Below are 20,896 nucleotides of genomic sequence, written 5' to 3'. Positions count from 1 at the left end.
GAGGCTTCAAAGTATGACAGGATTAGGCTTTAAACTTCCTTGATGAAGATAAAAAAACCTAGCTAATTTTCTTAAAACCTAATCCTGAAACAGAAAATTCTCTATATATGTGACCAACACCAACTAAACACTATAAAGTTCCACACACCACTGAATGTGGTTTTACCTTTGTATGGTTAAGCAGATTAATGCAAGATTGCACACATGCCTACCAGCAAAACCACAGATCTCTGAGTCATGGATAAGTTCTAAGAATGTACTCTGAGGTTGGGGGTGAATATGAAAATGAAGTTTTTTTTTTTTTTAGATTGTAGATGGTATTTGAATCAAGTCACTTCTCCCCTGAGCCCCTGTGTCCATGACTTAACCATCCTACTTGCTCCATTTTTACTCCTTTAAAGCTGCATTCATAATGCTGGGGATCAGAGAAACCATTAATCCACTCGGGAGAAGACATCACCCTGATCCTCCAGTTTGCTTAGGAGGTGGGAGGCTCTACCTTTCTCTTTGGACAAATGTGACATCAGGCAGTAGAAAAGCCAGGGACTGAGGAAACCAATGTCAGGAGAACCCAGGCATCAGTTCCTACCTGGCTTAAGTTTGGTCTAATTATAATTGGTTCCAGTATATAAATGAATTATTGCCATATTAAATGTCTATCTAGTGTTATAAATCAGACAGATGCATATTGTCCATTTCTGAAATGATGACAGATTACAATCTCTGTGGCCATGGCTAAAAAGCTCAATTTGGTAAAAGGGTTTGTTTGTTTTTCTGGGAAGAAACAAAGTAAGGATAAGGAAATAAGGAACTTCAAAAAGTCAACTGAGAAGGAAAGAATAAATAAATTGAACTTAGGAGCATAAGTTCCATGCAAAGCTCACTTTTTCCTTCAAATACTGTAGGTTACCATTCATGGCATACAAGGAACTAATAACTTACCCCTGGAAACCTCCAACAAGGGACTCTGCCTGTCTAGTCAAGAAGCATAATGATAAATGGGTGGGTTCTATTACAGGATTCAGAGCACAGTTACCATAAACCTTTATGCAAAACACACAGCATTTATATATAAGAAAAGATGAAAGACATATGAGAAGTATATATATTAAAAAGGTGTATTTTATATGTACTGATAAAAAGTTGGCAGCACTGAAAATGGGAAGGGGGGATTGTTTTGTTTCTATACTGAGGAAAAACTCAGTACTACAGCTTTTATCTATATTGACTTAGTAATAATACTAATAAAAGCTAATATCACTGAGCAAGTACTGTTATTCCCACTTTACAGATGAAGAGGTCTGAGACAGGAAGAGGAAGTACTACAGTGGGAGCTACACTGAAAGGCCTTCTCTGCCCACCTGGCCATCTTAGTTTCAGGGGGAAGGAGGTAAGAGGTTATACACTCTGTATGGAGGATAACTGGGTGCTCCTCAAACTATTAATAGACACTATTAATACATTATTAATACACTATTAATAGAGACAGAGTCTACTATCAAAAAAATTTCTCTGAAGTCAGACAAATATCTAAATCTCAATTTCTCTATCAATCTCTCTAGAACTAATTCTATTTGGCTTTTGTTCTTTGAATTCCTTTAGCCAGGAATCCTGTAGGGGGAAGGTGGGGAATATAGTTTAGGCCATAAGATGTCACAGTTCCCTCCAGCTTTACCGTCAACCCCCGAAAGTTTGAATTGTCACAAAAACCCTGGGAAGGAGGAATTATTAAACTCAATGAGAAAACAGGCCCAGAGAGTTTAAGTAATTGGCAATGGTCACATAGGTAGTAAGTAATAGAATCAGAATGTGACTACGGAAGAGGCAGTATCCAGAGACCTTACTCTTTCCACTTATCACACTTTTCAAATAGTTTCCACAACATTTTAGTAAGACAGACCTTTAAAACATATCTGTGTGCCACATGACATATAATGATGTATCTTTGTATGTAAACTAAGAGATCACATCTGTGAAAAAAAAAACCCTCAATTTTCCTGCTTACAGCCATGAAGATTCACCCCAGATATCATTAAGTGCTTTTTTTTTTTTTTTTGCGGTACGCGGGCCTCTCACTGTTGTGGCCTCTCCCGTTGCGGAGCACAGGCTCTGGACGCGCAGGCTCAGCGGCCATGGCTCACGGGCCCAGCCGCTGCGCGGCATGTGGGATCCTCCCGGACCAGGGCACGAACCCGTGTCCTCTGCATTGGCAGGCGGACTCTCAACCACTGTGCCACCAGGGAAACCCCTCATTAAGTGCTTTTTAATAGACACTTGTATGATTCAAATGTATGGCTTCCTAGAGTTAAGAAGTGTCTTTTAAGCTTATTGATTATAGTAACAGCTGGATACAAAGGATAATGCTTACCTGAGTAACAGACATCTTCACCCCTTATGTTCCAACAGAATTAGATAATAAGCCTTCTAATGATACCAAGGAGTATTTCTTTTTGAAATCTTCACATGCAGTGGGTTCTCAGAACACTTCACCCTAATGCTTATATCTGAGAGCATTCTGTTCCACCCAAGAGGAAATTGTATTAGAACTGAAAAATTTTGTTCCACATCTCCACTGTTATCAGATAGTATGCTCAAAGCATGTTTTATCAAGGAAGACACAGGATTATGGGCCAGTATTTAATCAATTTTGCTTTGAGCACAGTGAAGTTACACTCTGGGTGGGTGGTTAGCAAGATTCCAAGGAGCTAATGGGACTGGGAGGGAGGAAAGGAGGACATTCCAGTGCATTTCACTCAGACATCTCCTTCCCTCTAAGTTTTGGCCTTTTTGCTTTTCATCTATGCTCTAGTCCTGGCACAAAGTGGTAATGAAAGTTTTGTTTTGCGGCTCCTCCCATCTTTCCCTTAGAATGCACTCTTAGTGAGTAACAAACTAACGTAAAGGTGGTCTCTAACACTAAGACCAAGTAGTAGGAGAGGGATGGTATTGTCTGTGGACTCCCACCCACTGCCCTGGCACAGTAGCACATCACCGAGTTTGGTGGAGCCCTGTTATCATCAGGGCACAGCCTCTGGTCTGGTCACGCCGCAGAACAACTGGTGATTTGAATTGCATTTTGTTTTGCTGAAGATGAGAGCTCCTAGCATATCAGCAAATTGATTGCTGGCAGCTGTGGCCCAGACAGTATTTTTTTTTTTCTCAAGTCCGTGCTTTTTGGACGCTTCTGTTCCGCGGTTTTCTATATAATGCTTTTCAATACAGACAGATCTTACTATCAAAAAAGGAAAATTCTCTGAAGTCAAACAAATACCTACATCTCAATTTCTCTATCAATCTATCTAGAAATAGTTCAGGCACTCTGGAAGTTTCATGGAAGTAGGGATTCATTCAACAAATACTTACTGAGCACCAACAATGAGCAGGCACTGTTCTAGGAGCTGGAAATAGAAGTAAAATATACAAATAAACCAAATGATGTCATTACAGTTTATATACTGTTTATTTAGTTATTAATATGGACAGCCTATTATGCAACATTACAGATGTCTTTCAAAATCTAAAATAAAATATAGTCCACTATCCAGCCCAGGAGAAGACAATGAACCAGATCGTTCTTACAGTAAATGTAGCAAAAGCGCTCACAATAACCATCCTTTGCTTGGACATCAGAGGGAACAGTCACTCAAAAAGTTCTTTACCTCCACTGGGGTTTTAACTTTCTCGAATTACAGCTATTTCAGAGTCAGAAGTCCAACTTCGATCACCCCATAGAGATGCGCAGCATCAATTCTGGAGAGCAAGGAACCCACCTTACCTTTCAGCCAGTATTTGTCAAACACGGGCATTCGGAGAAGGCAGGTATGTCACAGGGATGTTCATGTGTTTCAAAGCTCTAAGACCCGTTTGGTGTGGTGGTAGCAGTGAAGAGTGTACTACATTCTGCCAAGGGGGCTTCTGACCTCTTCAGTCTTGGCACTTGGCACTGTCACTTTCCGATAGGCTTTAAGATCCACTGCAGTTCTCTGTGGAAAGTGGAGGTGGGAAACTCTAACAGCTACTGGGATGAGGCCATGTGCAGAATGAACTGGACTGGCTACTATGGCTTTTATGACCTTCCTTTCTTTAGTCTAGACAAACACTTCTTAATCTTTTTTCATATGCCCTGCTAGTTCTCATATAAAATTTAAAAGGGTTAAAAGACCAAGGAAACTTCTTGCTTTCAAGCTGAATGGTGAAAAACAGGAAAAAAAAAAATCCATTTTCTAAAGAGCTGTACTCAACTTTCTCAGTTGAAAACAAATGCCAAGTGACTTTTAAAGAGATGTGGTGAACAATGTTGATTAACTGACAGAAGAAATTCTGAGGTGAAACTGTACATATATCAGAATCTAAAATACAGGCAAAAAACAAGATGTACTAGTGTACTATTCTTCAACCCCTTAGTTTCATGCTGAAAACTACAAATGTTTTCAGCATCAGGCTACTGACGACGGCCAGTTAAATATGACATAGAAAACCTTAGAAAGTCTTGCCAAGTTTGTGGCAGTTTCAAGAGTCTACAAAGGAAGAAGAAGAAACCAGAGGGTAAAGAGCGAGAGCATTGGACTTTATTTAACTCTAGGTACCATGGGTTTGACATAGCAGGTAAGACTAATGAATAAGCAGCCATACAGGTTTTTTGGTCACTGTGCTTTCCAAGCACCAAGAAATGGAGCTATTTTTACTATTCAGTTCCATCTTTCATAAGCTAGTCAGATCCTGCTGCATTCTCATTTGTTTCTAATTAATTTACCAGTACATTATTATGTAGTCTACCAAGGACGAGGAGCAAGTCATTGTGTAGTACCAAGTTTACGTCATCATCATAGGACTACAACATGCACATTCTACTTAATGTAGCTCAAGCAACAGGAATACAAGGAAACAGTTATGGGGTGGAGACTTGTTTTTGACAAATTCATGTTCACACTAACTAACTAACTAACTATGGGTTTAGAAATCTTATTGGGAAGGTACCTACAGCAGTTCTTCAATTGGCATTGGAACATTACACGCATGCACAAGTGATATGGAAGAGAATGAAGCAGAAGAGGCAGCTGGATGGAGGACAAAGGGGAAATGAGGGGTGTATCAGGGAGGGGTAGTTCTCAGCTTTCCACAGCAAGTCTCTGCTCTGTGAGAGAAGCCTGTTGAGCAACACTTTTGTTCTCATGACTGCGAAGTTTGGATACAATATCTAGAAAGGCCAAATCCTGTACTTCCTTGTGTAGAGATTCTGGAAGACAAAAACAAGGCAACAGGTATGCTTCTATTAGGTTGTTCTAATCTTTCTTTCTTACTATACACTCGACCTAAAACATATACCCAAAATGCTCATTTAAATGATACCGAGTGATAAAACTAGGAACAATTCTGGAAAAAGACACAGCAGTAGCCTAGAAATGTCTTTTTTAGGGATGTTAGAATAAAAAAATCAGAGACCCTTTATAAAAATAAATCATATGTCAAGTTCTACAGTCAAAGGTTGATTAAAGTAATGAGTTATAATTAAAACACAGCTCATTGTATGATCTCAAGGTTCAGTTATACACTCCTAACTTAACCCTATCATCAGTTCAAATATGAAGTCCAATACTTACGGAAAAATCTTAGATCTGTTTCAAATTAATTTTGTGGCAAACAAAAAGGTTATTACCTCACATCCTTTCAACAAATTTCTGTGATAGGAAATCTAAAAAGGAGCCTACTATAGCTTCCTCTTTCTGGTTTTCTTGCTCTATTTAACTTCAGTTACAGTAAAATAAAGGATTCCTCTTAAGTCCGGTAAGTTTAATGTAATTAGCATCCCTCAAACTGATGTGTTTATTTTGATAAAACTGAGGTATAAAACCAGAACCAGCTGGAGTAGCAATACTCATATCAGACAAAATAGACTTCAAAATAAAGACTGTTACAAGAGACAAAGAAGGACACTACATAATGATCAAGGGATCAATCCAAGAAGAAGATATAACAATTTTAAATATATATGCACCCAACACAGGAGCACCTTAAAGGCAAATACTAACAAACAGCCATAAAAGGAGAAACTGACAGTAACACAATAATAGTGGGGGACCTTAACACCCCACTTTCATCAATGGACAGAGCATCCAGACAGAAAAACCAATAAGGAAACACAGGCCTTAAATGACACATCCGACCAGATGGACTTAATTGATATTTATTGAGCATTCCGTCCAAAAGCAGCAGAATACACAGTCTTCTCAAGTGCACATGGAACATTCTCCAGGACTGATCACATGTTGGGCCACAAAGCGAGCCTTGGTAAATTTAAGAAAATTGAAATCTTATCAAGCAAATTTTCTAACCAAAACGCTATGAGATTTGAAATTAACTACAAGGAAAAAACTGTAAAAAACACAACATGTGGAGGCTAAACAATATGCCACTAAACAACCAATGAATCACTGAAGAAATCAAAGAGGAAATCATAAAATACCTAGAGGCAAATGACAACGAAAACACAACAGTCCAAAACCTACGGGACACAGCAAAAGCAGTCCTAAGAAGGAAGTTTACAACAATACAATCTTACCTCAGGAAATAAGAAAAATCTCAAACAAACAACCTAACCTTACACTTAAAGCAACTAGAGAAAGAAGAAGTAACAAAACCCAAAGTTAGTAGAAGGAAAGAAATCATAAAGATCAGAGCAGAAATAACTGTAATAGAGCCAAAGAAAATGATAAAAAAGATCAAGGAAACTAAAAGCTGGTTCTTTGAAAAGATAAACAAAATTGATAAACCTTTAGCCAGACTCATCAAGAAAAAACAGGGGAGTGGGCTGAAATCAATAAAATTAGAAATGAAAAAGGAGAAGTTACAATGGACACCACAGAAAATCAAAGGATCATAAGAGACTACTACAAGCAACTATATGCCAATAAAATGGACAACCCAAAAGAAATGGACAAATTCTTAGAAAGGTGCAATCTCCCAAGACTGAACCTGGAAGAAACAGAAAATATGAACAGACCAATTACAAGTACTGAAATGGAAGCTATGATTAAAAAACTCCCAACAAACAAAAGTCCTGGACCAGATGGCTTCACAGGCAAATTCTATCAAACGTTTAGAGAAGATCTAACACCTATCCTTCTGAAACTATTCCAATAAAATCACAGAGGAAGGAACAATCCCAAACTCATTCTATGAGGCTACTATCACCCTGATACCAAAACCAAACAAAGGTACCACAAAAAAAGAAAGTTATAGGCCAATATCATTGATGAACGGAGATGCAAAAATCGTCAATGAAACACTAGCAAACCAAATCCAACAATACATTAAACGGATCACACACCATGATCAAGTGGGATTTATCCCAGGGATGCAAGGATTCTTCAATATATGCAAATCAATCACTGTGATACACCACATCAAAAAGTAGAAGAATAAAAACCATATGATCATCTCAATAGATGCAGAAAAAAGCTTTTGACAAAATTCAACACCCTTTTATGATAAAAGCTCTCTACAAAGTGGGCATAATAAAGGCCATATATGACAAACCTACAGCTAACAATGGTGAAAAGCTGAAAGCATTTCCTCTAAGATCAGGAACAAGACAAGGAGCTCATCAGTGAATTCGGTAAAGCTGCAGGATACAAAATTAATACACAGAAATCTGGTGCATTTCTATACATTAACAACAAAAGATCAGAAAGAGAAATGAAAGAAACAGTCCCATTTACCATCTCATCAAAAAGAATAAAATACATAGGAATAAACTTACCTAAGAAGGCGAAAGACCTGTACTCTGAAAACTATAAGACGCTGATGAAATAAATCGAAGATGACACAAACAGATGGACAGATATACTGTACAATGTTCTTGGATTGGAATAATCAATATTGTCAAAATGATGATACTACCCAAGGCGGTCTACAAATTCAACGCAATCCCTATCGAATTACCAATGGCATTTTTCACAGAACTAGAACAAAAAATCTAAAAATCTGTATGGAGACACAAAAAACCCCAAATACCCAAAGCAATCCTGAGAAGTAAAAACGGAGCTGGAGGAATCAGGCTCCCTGACGTCAGACTATACCACAAAGCTACAGTCATCAAAACAGTATGGTACTGGCAGAAAAACAGAAATATAGATCAATGGAACAGGATAGAAAGCCCAGAAATAAACACACACATGTATGGTCAATTAATCTATGACAAAGGAGGCAACACTATACAATGGAGAAAAGACAGTCTCTTCAATAAATGGTGCTGATAAAACTGGACAGCTACATGTAAAAAAAATGAAATTAGAACATCCTTTAACACCATACACAAAAATAAATTCAAAATGGATTAAAGACCTAAATGTAAGACTGGATACTATAAAACTCTTAGAGGAAAACATAGGCAGAACACTCTATGACATAAATCACAGCAATATCTTTTTCAACCCATATCCTAGAGTAATGGAAATAAAAACAAAAATAAACAATTGGACCTAATTAAACTCAAAAGCTTTTGCACAGCAAAGGAAACCATAAACAAAGTGAAAAGACAACCCACAGAATGGGAGAAAATACTTGCAAATGATGCGACTGACAAAGGATTAGTCTCCAAAATTTACGAAGAGCTCATGTAGCTCAATATCAAAAAAAAAAAACAACCCAATCAAAAAATGGGCAGAAGACCTAAATAGACACTTCTCCAAAGAAGATATATAGATGACCAAGTGGCACATGAAAAGATGTTCAACATCGCTAATTATTAGAGAAATGCAAATCAAAACCGCAATGAGATTCTACCTCACACCAGTCAGAATGGCCATCATCAAAAAGTCTACAAACAATAAATGCTGGAGAGGGTGTGGAGACAAGGGAACCCTCCTACACTGTTGGTGGGAACGTAAGTTTGTATAGCCAGTATGGAGAACAGTATGGAGGTTCCTTAAGAAACTAAACACAGACCTACCATATGATCCAGTAATACCAGTCCTGGGCATATATGTGGAGAAAAACATGGTCCGAAAAGATACACGCACCCCGATGTTCACTATAGCACTGTTTACAATGGCCAAGACGTAGCACAACCTAAATGTCCACTGACAGATGAATGGATAAAGATGATGTGGTACATATATATAGTGGAATATTACTCAGCCATTAAGAAGAATGAAATAATGCCATTTGCAGCAATATGGATGGACTGAAGATTATACTAAGTGAAATAAGACAGAGAAAGACAAATATCATATGATATCGCTTATATGCAGAATCTAAAGGAAAAAAAGATACAAATGAACTTATTTACAAAACAGAAACAGACTCACAGACTTAGAGAATGAACTTTTGATTACCAGGGGTGGAGGCGGGGGTGGGACAGATTGGGAGCTTGGGATTGACATATACACACAACTATATATAAAATAGATAACCAACAAGGACCTAGCATGCAGCACAGGGAACTCTGCTCAATACCCTGTAATAACCTAAATGGGAAAAAATTTTGAAAAAGAATAGATACATGTACATGTATAACTGAATCACACTGCTGTACACCTGAAACTAACACAACATTGTTAACTATACTCCAATATAAAATTAAAATTTTAAAAAATAAATAAAACATTCACTAATAGAATATAATGGTAAAACTAATAATAAAAATAATCAGTTTCATTAAAACGTAATAAAATAAACATAGTGGAAAGGCTAAAAAAATACAAAAAATGAAACCAGAACCAACGTTTTTAGCAGAAATAGAAAAATCCATTTTAAAATTCAGATGGAATCTCAAGGGACTCCAGATATCTAAAACAATCTTGAAAAAGAATAAAGTTGGAGGTCTTACACTTCCTAATTTCAAAACTTACTACAAAGCTACAATAATCAAAACAGTGTGGTGCTAATATAAAGACAGAGAGATTAACAGAATAGAACAGAAAGCCCAGAAATAAGCCCTCACATATATGGTCAAATAATTTTCAACATGGGTGTCAAGACCATTCAATGACAAAAGGACAGTTTTTTCAACAAATGGTGCTGGTAATATCCACAGGAGAAAAATGAGGTTGGTCCCTTACCTTACATCACATACAAAAGTTAACTCAAAATAGATCAAAGACCTGAACATAAGAGCTAAAACTGTAAGATTCTGAAAGAAAACATAGGGGGAAGACTTCATGACATTGAGTTTAGTAATGATCTTTTGGATATGCATGAAAAGCACAGGCAACAAAAGGAGAAATAGATAAAGTGGACTTTATCAAAATTAAAAACTGTGTATCAAAGGACACAACAGTGAAAAGGCAACCCTTGGAATAGGAGAAAATACGTGCAAATCATATATCCAATAAGCATTTAATACACAGAACATATAGAGAACTTTTCCAAAAACAACCCAAATAAAAAATGGGCAAAGCACTTGACTAAACATATCACCAAAGAAGATAGGATATACAAATGGCCAATAAGCAAATGAAAAGATCCCCAACATCACTAATCATCAGGGGAAAGCAAATCAAAACTACAATAAGATACCACCTGACAACCATTAGGATGGCTATTATCAAAACAAATAACAATTAGCGAGGATGTAGAAACTGGAACACATGTGCACCTCTGGTGGAAATGTAAAATGGTGCAGACACTGTGGAAAACAGTACAGTGGTTCCTCAAAAAATTAAGCATAGAATTACTGTATTATCTAGCAATTCCACTTCTGTGTATATAAGCAAAATAACTGAAAGCAGGAACTCAAACAGATATTTGTGCATTCATGGTCATAGTGGCATTATTCACAATAGCCAAAAGGTGAAAATAACCCAAATGTCCACTGATGGATGAATGGATAAACAAAATGTAATATATACAAACAACGGAACATTATTCAGCCTTAAGAAGCAATGGAATTCTGACACATGCTACAACATAGATGAGCCTTGAAGACATTATGCTAAGGGAAATAAGCCAGACACAAAAGGAAAAATATTGTATGATTCCACTTACATGGGGTACCATGAGTAGTCAAATTCATAAAGAGAGAAAATAAAATGGTGGTTGCCAAAAGCTGGGGAGATGGGTGATTAGGGAGTTACTGTTTAAAGAGTATGGAGTTTCAGTTTGGAAAGAAGACAAAGGTCTGGAGATGAATGGTGGGGATGGTTGCACAGTGATATGAATGTACTTAATCCACTGAACTGTACACTTAAAAATGGTTCAAATGGCAAATTATATGTATATTTTACGTTAAGAAAATGCCTGAACAATTATGAACACGCTTGAAACAAATGAGATCACAGCAAGGAAACAGAAGATATAAAGAAGAGAATAGAAATTTTAGAACTCAAAACTATAGTACCTGCAACAAAAAGCTTGATAAGCCTATCAAGACAGAAGCAAGAAGAGAAGACAGAGAAGACAGAAGAAATAATCAGTGAACTTAAAGCAATACAAAGCAATAAAGCAATACAAATTACCCCATCTGAACAACGGAGAGATAATAAACTGGAAAAAAAATGAACAGAACCTCAGGGACCTGTGGGATATAACTAAAGAGCTCACATTTATGTCATTAGAGGCCTTGAAGGAGAAGAGAAATAAGGTGGGACTGAAAAGGTACCTGAAGGAACATGGTTAAAAACTTCCCAAATTTAGCAAAAGACATAGCGTACAGATTCAAGAAGCTGAGCAAGCCCTAAACAGGATAATCCTAAAGAAATCTATGCCAAGACACATCATATTCAAACTTTTGAAAACTAAGAGAAAAAAGTCTTGAGACAGAAATGACACCTTACCTACAAGGGAAAAAACAGCGAGATAGTGGATTTCTCATAAGAAACTATGGAGGCCAGAAGAAAGTGGCACAACATTTTTCATGTTCTGAAAGAAAAGAACTGTCAACCCAGAATTCTATACACAGAGAAAATATTCTTCAGAAATGAGAAAGAAATCAAGATATTCTCAACGAAAATGAATAAATAAGGAATAATAAAGGAAATGAGAATTTGTCACAAACAGACCTAACCTAAAAGAATGGCTAAAGGAAGTTCTCTAAACAGAAAGGGAAAAAAAGGAATTTTGGAACATCAGAAAGAACAGATATAGCAAATACATATAGATAAATACAATAGGCTTTCCTTTTATCAAGAGTTTTCTGGATTATGTTTGATGGTTGAAAACAAAAATTATAACACTAGTGTGGTTCTAAATGTATACAGAGGAAATATCACTAATTTGAAAAGACATATGCACCCCATGTTCATTGCAGCATTACTTAGAAAAGCCAAGATACAGCAGCAACTTACATGTCTATGGATACGTGAATGAGTAAAGAAATTATGGTGTGTGTATATAATGGAATATTATTCAGCCATAAAAAGAATGAAATCTTGCCATTTGTGACAATACGGCTGGACCTTGAGGGCATTATTCTAAGTGAAATGAGACAGAGAAAGACAAATACCATATGATCTCTCTTATATGTGGAATCTAAAAACCAAGTTCATAGATACAAAGAATAGATTGGTGGTTGCAGGGGACAGGGATTGGGGTTGGGAGAAATGGGTGAACTTTTAAAAATTAATTTAAATAAATGGAATAAATATTAAAAACTGCAATAATAATAAAAAACCCAAAGAAATAGTAAATGATTTTTGCTTACTGATTAAATAACACACAAACTTTTTGTTTCCCACTGCTCTCCAACTTGGGTATCATATTACAGTAAAAAAATAAAAAAATAAAAAATCTTACCGGTTACCCAAATAATATTTCTAAAATATTACTAAAAATACTGGCCCTGGAAAAATTCAGAAAATAACCAAAGGAAATACTTCCTTAACTAAAGACTTAAGAGTGTCTTGACCATTTATTTATTGGTCAAATTGAGAATGGATGTACTCTTTGTAAAGGAGAATTTTAACATTTGAGGGGTTGCCCAAGCAGGATTTGTGGAAAGGATCAACAATTACCTCAAAGAATGCAAGCAAAGCAGAGGTTACTGGGGCATTCGTCAGTACAGCGGCATAGAACAGAAAACACTACTGTGGGTAATGCAGACAGAGCCATACCAGCAACATCCAAAAAGATGGAGCCTCAAGCCCAGGGATTCCATGCTTCCAGTTCCTTTAGCAAAGCTGATGCAACTGCAGAGACACATGCATCAAACCACTTTGACCTGATGCCATTACACAGTCCATTCATTTAATTCTCCTTGTTCTGATCAAAGCTCATCAAGCAACCCTTGATGCCTGTCTGCCCTGAAGGAGTCAATGAGCCAGACATGTGCGCTTGGGGTGTTCTGAGATCGGTGGCAGGCATACTTCTCATTATATATAAGTAAACTAACATTCTGGTTTTGTACTTGGATAAGGTGAGCCTGCCCCAGGAGTCATATCCACCCTTGGTGTGTGCACAAAAAAGTCCACCTAGAAACGCAACTCTGCCCATCAAGGCTCACTACCAGAGGTGCTTTCCCGACACCCACCCCCTCTACTGCCCATCATTTGGGTTGTTGCCATCACCTTGAAAGTGCCTGTCACTAACCAGACAGGACAATTTATGTTCACCACTCCTCACCCAGCACCACTGCAATGTCCCTGCTCACTTCCTTCACTGTCTTGGCTTCCTCGTCTAACCAATGGTAGTAATAATAATGATAACCAACTTTGTGGATGAAATTATGTAATCTTTAAGCATTAAAAAAAAAGGTGGGAGGATGACAGAGTGGATTAAAAAACATGACCCAACAATATGCTGCCTACACTTCAAATACAAGATACCGCAGATTGAATCTGAGAGGGTAGAAAAAGATCACGTGAATGTTATTCAAAAGAAGGTAGGAGTAGCTATATTAGTATCAGATAAAGTAGACTTCAGAGCAAAGAAAACTACCAGAGACAGAGAGGAACATTACATAACGATAGAAAGGTAAATCCACTAGGAAGGGTGTATGCACCTGCCAACTGGGCTGCAAAATGTATGAAGCAAAACCTGATAGAACTGAAGGGAGATACAGACAAATCAACAATAATAGCTGGAGACTTCAACACCCCTCTCTCAATAATTGACAGACTGAGTAGAAAATCAGCAAGAATACAGAAACACCATTACCAAACAAAAGGATCTAATTGACATTTATAGAACTCACCACTCGATAACAGCAGGATACATGTTCTTTTCAAGTGGTCCATGAAATGTATAACAAGATATGCCAATGATTTCTTGAACAAACTCCTTAGCTAATATCATGGTATACAAAATCAGAATTTGTTCTTTATATAAAATATTTTAGGGTTAATGAAACTTAAAGGTATTAATTTTTTAACACTGACTTTTGCCTATATTTGCTATATAACACTTTTCATTATTAAGAATCTTTTGGGAGTATTTGCAGTGTAAAAGTAATCCTGTATCTTCCATAAACTAATATCTAATGCTTTTAAAACCCAAAGCCACCATTTACTATTATTTTATATTTAATGTCAACCATATGTTGATGAATATCAAATGACAGAGGAAATACGTACCAGATCCCATGAGAGCACAGATCAGGACCATGGAATTATATTTGATTTCAGGAGCACTTCTCTCATCTGCTAGCAGTGTGTGTAAAATCTGTACAAGTTTAGCACTTTCTAGATCTTTCTCAGCAGTGCCTGGAACATGAAATGAAATATCAGTTATATTCACTGGGTATGAACCTGGTACAATCTGGCTAAATACTAACTTCCCTTTCTAGAAACTGATAATGTGAAACCTTTCAAACGGGACTCATAAATAATAATGACATAGATATGCAATATTAAATTTAGACCTTGTTAAAAGGGTATTTAGATCTAAAATTCAGTAGATATTTCAGGAGTTTAGGCCTAAAATTCAATATTAAAACATTCCTTTAAATATGAGGCAATTAAAAACCTTTATTATGAAAAGTGTTAAACATATACAAAAGCAGAAAAGATAGTATGATACACTATGTACTATCACCATCTTCAAAAATGATCATGGCCAACTGTGTATCCTCTATCTCTAGTCTTATCCACTTATTCTAACCCATCCCAAATTATTTTGGAGCAAATCCTATAATCACATAATTTCCTCCACAGGTATTTCAGCATGTATCTTTAAGAGAATCGGACTCTGCAATTCCTATCAAAATCCCAAGAGGATTCTCCATAGGAAATAGATAAGCTTATACTAAAATTTATATGGAAAGCCACAGGCCCTAGAAGAGGTAAACAATCTTGATAAAGAAGAATAAAGCGGGGGGAATTCCTCTACCTGATATGAAGGTCACTGTATAGCTACAGTTATCAAGACAGTGTGGTGTTGGTGGAGAGACAGACACATAGGTCAGAGGAACTGAAAGAAGACCCTAGAAGTAGACCCACACACGTAAGCGCAACTGATTTTTGACAAAGGTACAAAATCAATTTAGTTGAGGAAAGACAGCCTTTTCAATAAATGGTGCTGGAGCAATTACATCCATAGGCAAAAAAAAAAAAAAGAAACCCTGACCTAAACCTCACATCTTATACAGATATTAATACAAAAAGGATCACAGAGTTAAATGTAAAACTACAGGACTTTCAGAATATAAATAATCCTCAAAACTCAATAGTTAAAAACAATTTAGAAAATGGGCAAAGATCTAAATAGGCATTTCACCAAGGAATAAATACAGATGGCAAATAAGCACATAAAGATGTTCATCATCAGTAGTTATTAGAAAAATGGAAATTAAAACTGCATGAGATATCACTAGGTATCTATCAGATTGACTAAAATAAAAGAAAAAAACAGGGACAATACTAAACGTTGGTGAGGGTACAGAGCAAATTAGATCACTTATGCAGTGCTGGCGGGAATGTAAAATGGTATAGCCACTCTGAAAAACAGTCTGTCAGTTTCTCTAAATATCAATCATGAAGTTACCATACAACCCAGGAGTTATCTAGTAACTCGTAGGCATTTATCTAGAAAAATGAAAATTTATGTTTACATAAAATCCCATATATGAATGTTCATTGTAGCTTTATTTTTAAAAATCCCAAAGTGGAATCAGCCCAGATGTCCTTCAATACGTGAATGGTTAAACAAATTGTGGTACATACATATCACAAAATACTATTCAGGAATGAGAAGGAATGAACTATTGACACACAAATCAATGACTCTTTAGGAATTTATGCTGAGCAAAAGAAGCCGACTCCATAAGGTCACATACGATATGATTCCATTTATATATTTTTGAAATGAAAAAAATTTTAGAAATGAAGGGCAGATTAGTGGTTTCCAGGGATTAGGAGCAGTGTAGGAGGTAGGTGAATGTGGTTATAAATGGAGAATCCTTGTGGTATTAGAACTGCTCAGATACACCTACACAGGTGATAAACTGAATATAACATACACACAAGTAAGTACAAGTAAAACTGGGGAAGTATGAATAAGATAGGTACATTGTATCAGTGGTTGGGATGTTACACTAGTTTTGCAAAATGTTACCACTGGGCAAAACTGGGCAAAGTGTACAAGGGATCTTTCTGTATTATTTCCTACGACTGCTTGTGAATGTACAATTATCAAAAAAAAAACAAACAAAAAAAAAGGATAAGGACTCTTAAAATGTTGCTTCAATACTATTATCGTACAAAAATTTTATAGTAATTCCTTAATAATATCTAAAAGCCTGTAAGGACACAAGTTTGGAAAAATATGGTTTTCAAAGTGTATTTTATATTAAAAAGGTAGTATGACCTCATTTCTAAATCTTAGGCTCAAAGAGCCTACGAAACACTAGGTGACAACAACCAACAACAAATATGATTATGTTTTGTCATTTTATATAGTTCTGTGGTAAGGTAAACAGACTCAGACAAATGCTCAGCTATCAGGAAGCAGACAAAATTAAAGCCTATTTAGAAGATACTAGTTATGAAGGGCACAAGACCAGATTCAGCCCAGGATAGGAAGTCAAGGATATTCTGAAATTGCTCTATCACTTTAAGCCATTTTTAAAAATCAAGCCATGAACCCCGTTTGCTATTCAATGTCCTTACCAACTCTCACCTCTTCATCATAGCTTCCCCTCTTAAAGGTGTCTGGACCTCTGGACAGACTCACATAATCTACCCAAACCATGGAGGAAATCACAGCATCTTTAACCTAAGTTAGTGACCAAAGCCACATATATTTTCTGGATGTTTTCTTTCTTTAGAATTCAAGAAAATTTTACATCCTACTTATACCTGATTTTTTAAAAATTATAAATTGTTTTAATTGTCCCCTTAAGAGGACAAAAATTCAGATCTCTCATACCTGAAATCTGAGTAAATCTGACACTGAAGGAGATATACCATGTTTATCTTTTGGCTTCTCCTTCCTGGGATAAGGGTTGGTGGGTCCACTTGCCCCAGTGTGAGAATTATGGGCAAAAATCATCACTGGGAACTGAGGTGATCAGTTAACTGTATTTACCCGAATGGTTTTGAACCGAACAGGACATGCCTACCAAGTCTATAGTCCTCCTTTATGTAAGGCAACCTCAGGCCTTACCACAGGCCATGTGACTTTGATTGTCCCCAGCTGACTATGTATCAGAGTTTGGTTCCGGAGACAAAGTTGCTATCCATAGACTAGATGCTAGCTTCTCCTGAAGAATTCTGAGTAACAGGAATGCTACTGCTAGAGAGAAACTACCTGAATCATTTAGACTCTGCTTTGGGGGAATCCTGAATGTAAATACACAGAAGAGTGACATAAAAGGTGAGAATTTAGAACGAAGGCAATGCTGTAAAGCAAAAGAAACCATGGTGATAGAGAGGAGGAGGTTAGTAAGAGAGAATCAGTAGTAGAGATGGAAGGGAAGGTCTGGATGTCTGGAAGAGTAGCAAACCCTGAACTTGTTGTATTTTAAGTATTGTTTCACTTCTCCATGAGGTCTGCTGAAAATGTTTTCTGTATTCCCTAAGTGCCTAAACTTTGAGGTATCATTTAAGAGTCAAACTAACCTTAAAGCATTACCCTAAAAATGTTACCAAAAGAACAACCAAAAAGGACAGCTATGGTGACAATCTATAGAATATGATTTTCCATATACTCAGATCCGGACGGGTACAGAAACACACTGGCAAAATGCTTCTAGTCAAGGTCCTGTCTGACTTCTATTCCACTCCTGTGCTTCCTTTCATCCAAGATAAAAACAGGAGAAAATAAGTTTGTCACTGGGGTACTTACCCAATTCTAAAGCTGCTATTAGTGCCAAAGCAACAAGGGCTTCATTCTGCATTATTACATGTTCACTAGTTGCCATGGTAACTAGATGCTTGATGCCACCACTTTGTACAATGGTTTTAATTACATCCTACAATAAATTAATATCACAGAATTATAAACTTTACTTTTAAACATAAAAAAACTGCGTTACCATCAGTCAATTCACTGTTGAGTGGTTTTCTGACAGTGTCCCTATGAATCATTACATTTAACCATAATTTCTTCTTCTTCACAGAAGAGAAGGAAAAAGCTTTTACCTTTAAATAAATTCATCAAAAGATGACAACTTAAATTACCTAAGCAAAAAAGACCACTGCAGTTCATATCAAGGAACAGAGAGTCCCAGAAGCTAACAAAGTCAAAGAAATAAAAGTGCCATTGCCCCAAATGAAGACTTACCACGAGATCAACAAAAGAGAATAAATCTTGGAATAATAATAATGTAAAAAGTTCTTCCTTTCAGATTTTTATTATAACACCAGGTAGTTGTTTCAGATGCATCAGGTGAAGCTTTTTACATATGTATGTGTGCATGTATACATGTATGTATGCAGCCTTTTAAAACCTTTGTTGGGTCTAACAAAACTAGATTACATACAAAAGGACTTGAGCAGAACTTAAATCAAAATTCTGTCTCCCTCATTTCTCATGGTGCCTACAGCTCTGTCCTCTCCAGCGGCAGAGGGGCAGTGGGCTCCAGACTCAATAAATCCCACTGACTTTGAGCAAACTACTGACTCTCTCTGCATCTCAGAGACTTCACCTGAGACAATGTAAGTGTATATCTCACAGGTTTTTGTTATAATTACAAAGTTATTACATGAAGAGCACACATAAAAGTATACAGCAAAGGCTAGACAGAAAGAAATGGGTACATTTATTTCTAGTACTCATTTTTGTCTTCATCTCACTTAGGGTTTTGTTGGATTAAATATGATTTAGTAGAAAGCCTCAATTATAAAATATTTAAAAAGTAATTTTACTACTTTTCACTATTTTTAGTAATTTGAAGTAAGCACTGAATATTTTAAGTAGCCTGTCCAAGTTAGCTTCAATGGTACAAAACTGTAATTAGAAATATTTTCAAATTAATTTGCTAAAATATTGGAAAAAGGGTTTATGCTTCTACCTTATGTAAATTTTTAAGAAAACTATTTATAGACAGTATCTTTGCTTTGAGTCCAAACTTGTTTAGTGAGCGAACATTCTAAATCAAATAGAGTCTAAGTTCTGAGTTTTTACAGCAGTTGTGTTCTAGCATTTAATGTCTTTTCGCATCAACTTTTTTAGAAAGTGAGAAACTATCTTTTAAAGCCTTTTCTAATGAAAAGAAAGCCTCCCAATATAGTCAGCCCTCCGTACCTGCAGGTTCTGCATCCATGGATTCAACCAACCATGTATTGAAAATATTTGGGGAAAAAAATTTCATAAAGTTTCAAAAAGCAGAACTTGAATTTGCTGTGCGCTGGCAACGATTTAGGAGTTACACTGTATTTCCAACGATCTACTAGCATTTACATCATATTAGGTATTATAAGTTATTTAGAGATGATTTAAGGTCTAAGGGGGATGTGTGTAGGTTAGATGGAAATACTATGCCGTTTTTATATAAGGGACTTGAGCATCCACAGATTCTGGTATCTGAGAGGGTGCCCAATCCCCCTCAGATACTGAGGGACGAGGATGACTATATACCGCTTTATACTGCTTACTCAAAGGCAGTTTATTTGAAACTGATACAGAATTCTTAAAATTAGTAAAGAATTTTATAAATATCACAAAGGAGCTTGTTGAGTAAAAAGGATCAAAAGAGATTCACAAGATACATATGCAGTCACCTAGGAAGGTTCCTGGGCTGTCATTTCATCCTCTCTTTTGTGATTCACCCTCAAAAGCCCACTGTAGTAGAAAGAAGGGAAAGGGATGAATGAATGAAGAAAATCTGCACATCAGAAATACCAAAAATCACCACCCCCCACCCTGACCCCTTAAATCAAAGCGTAGCTTCTTTTCCATCTCACTTTTCTGGAACGAATATCTGAGTACTGTCCTTTAAAGTGCCTGCCCTCTCTCCTCCTACTTCAATAAATGCTTACTGAGTAGCTACTCTACAGAATCACTTTGCCCGATAGAATGGGGGATAAAAGATAAATGAAGCATTGTACTTGTGTCATGTGACAAAAGAGGATTATTACTATTGACAGCTACCCTGTATGGAGAAACACCTATACACTGGACAACACTTATACACTGGGTAACTTACAGATAGTAGCTCATTTTTATCCTCACAGAAAATCCCACTAGCTAGATATTATCTCCAGTTTATAGATGAAGAAATGGAAGCTTAGATTAAGTTATGGAATTTGCCCCAAATCAGACAGTGATTAAATGGTAAAAAGCCAAGATTCAATCCAGGCAGTTTGACTACTAGGTCTTGTTTTTAACCATCTGTGGTCTATGGAAAAGCATACACACTGAATTCATCATAATGCCAAGCAGAGGCAGTCATTTAATGTGATTTGAAGGGGCTCTATGAATGTATTTTAAAGTTATATTTTTAACTTCAAGATTAAAAAAAAAAAGAATATTAGCACCACTCCATAGAGCAAGAAGGTTCATCTGGAAAATTAAAAATAATTTT

General features: G+C 36.5%; 1 protein-coding gene across 9 annotated transcripts in view; it reads right to left on the bottom strand.

Annotated features, from left to right (window-relative positions):
- Positions 1-3,441: 3,441 nt before the first annotated feature.
- RAP1GDS1 (Rap1 GTPase-GDP dissociation stimulator 1) overlaps positions 3,442-20,896 on the bottom strand; it is a 153,992-nt gene continuing 136,537 nt past the window's right edge. For 7 of the 9 annotated variants that reach the window (XM_012535632.3, XM_033400372.2, XM_004276995.3 and 4 more), the window contains 3 exons: positions 18,217-18,343; positions 14,508-14,636; positions 3,442-5,236 (listed from right to left, as the gene is read on the bottom strand). In XM_012535632.3, coding sequence (XP_012391086.2) covers positions 5,109-5,236; positions 14,508-14,636; positions 18,217-18,343 — 384 coding nt within the window. In that variant the 3' untranslated portion in view covers positions 3,442-5,108. The remainder of the gene's footprint in view (positions 5,237-14,507; positions 14,637-18,216; positions 18,344-20,896) is intronic. The other 2 variants (XR_004475291.2, XM_033400376.2) reach the window with 2 other exon arrangements.

Source organism: Orcinus orca, chromosome 4 (genome assembly GCF_937001465.1).
Source record: "Orcinus orca chromosome 4, mOrcOrc1.1, whole genome shotgun sequence".
In the NCBI taxonomy this organism is placed as follows: Eukaryota; Metazoa; Chordata; class Mammalia; order Artiodactyla; family Delphinidae; genus Orcinus; species Orcinus orca.
Note: the sequence above shows the minus strand (reverse complement) of the source record. Positions and strands in the feature narration are given on the sequence as shown.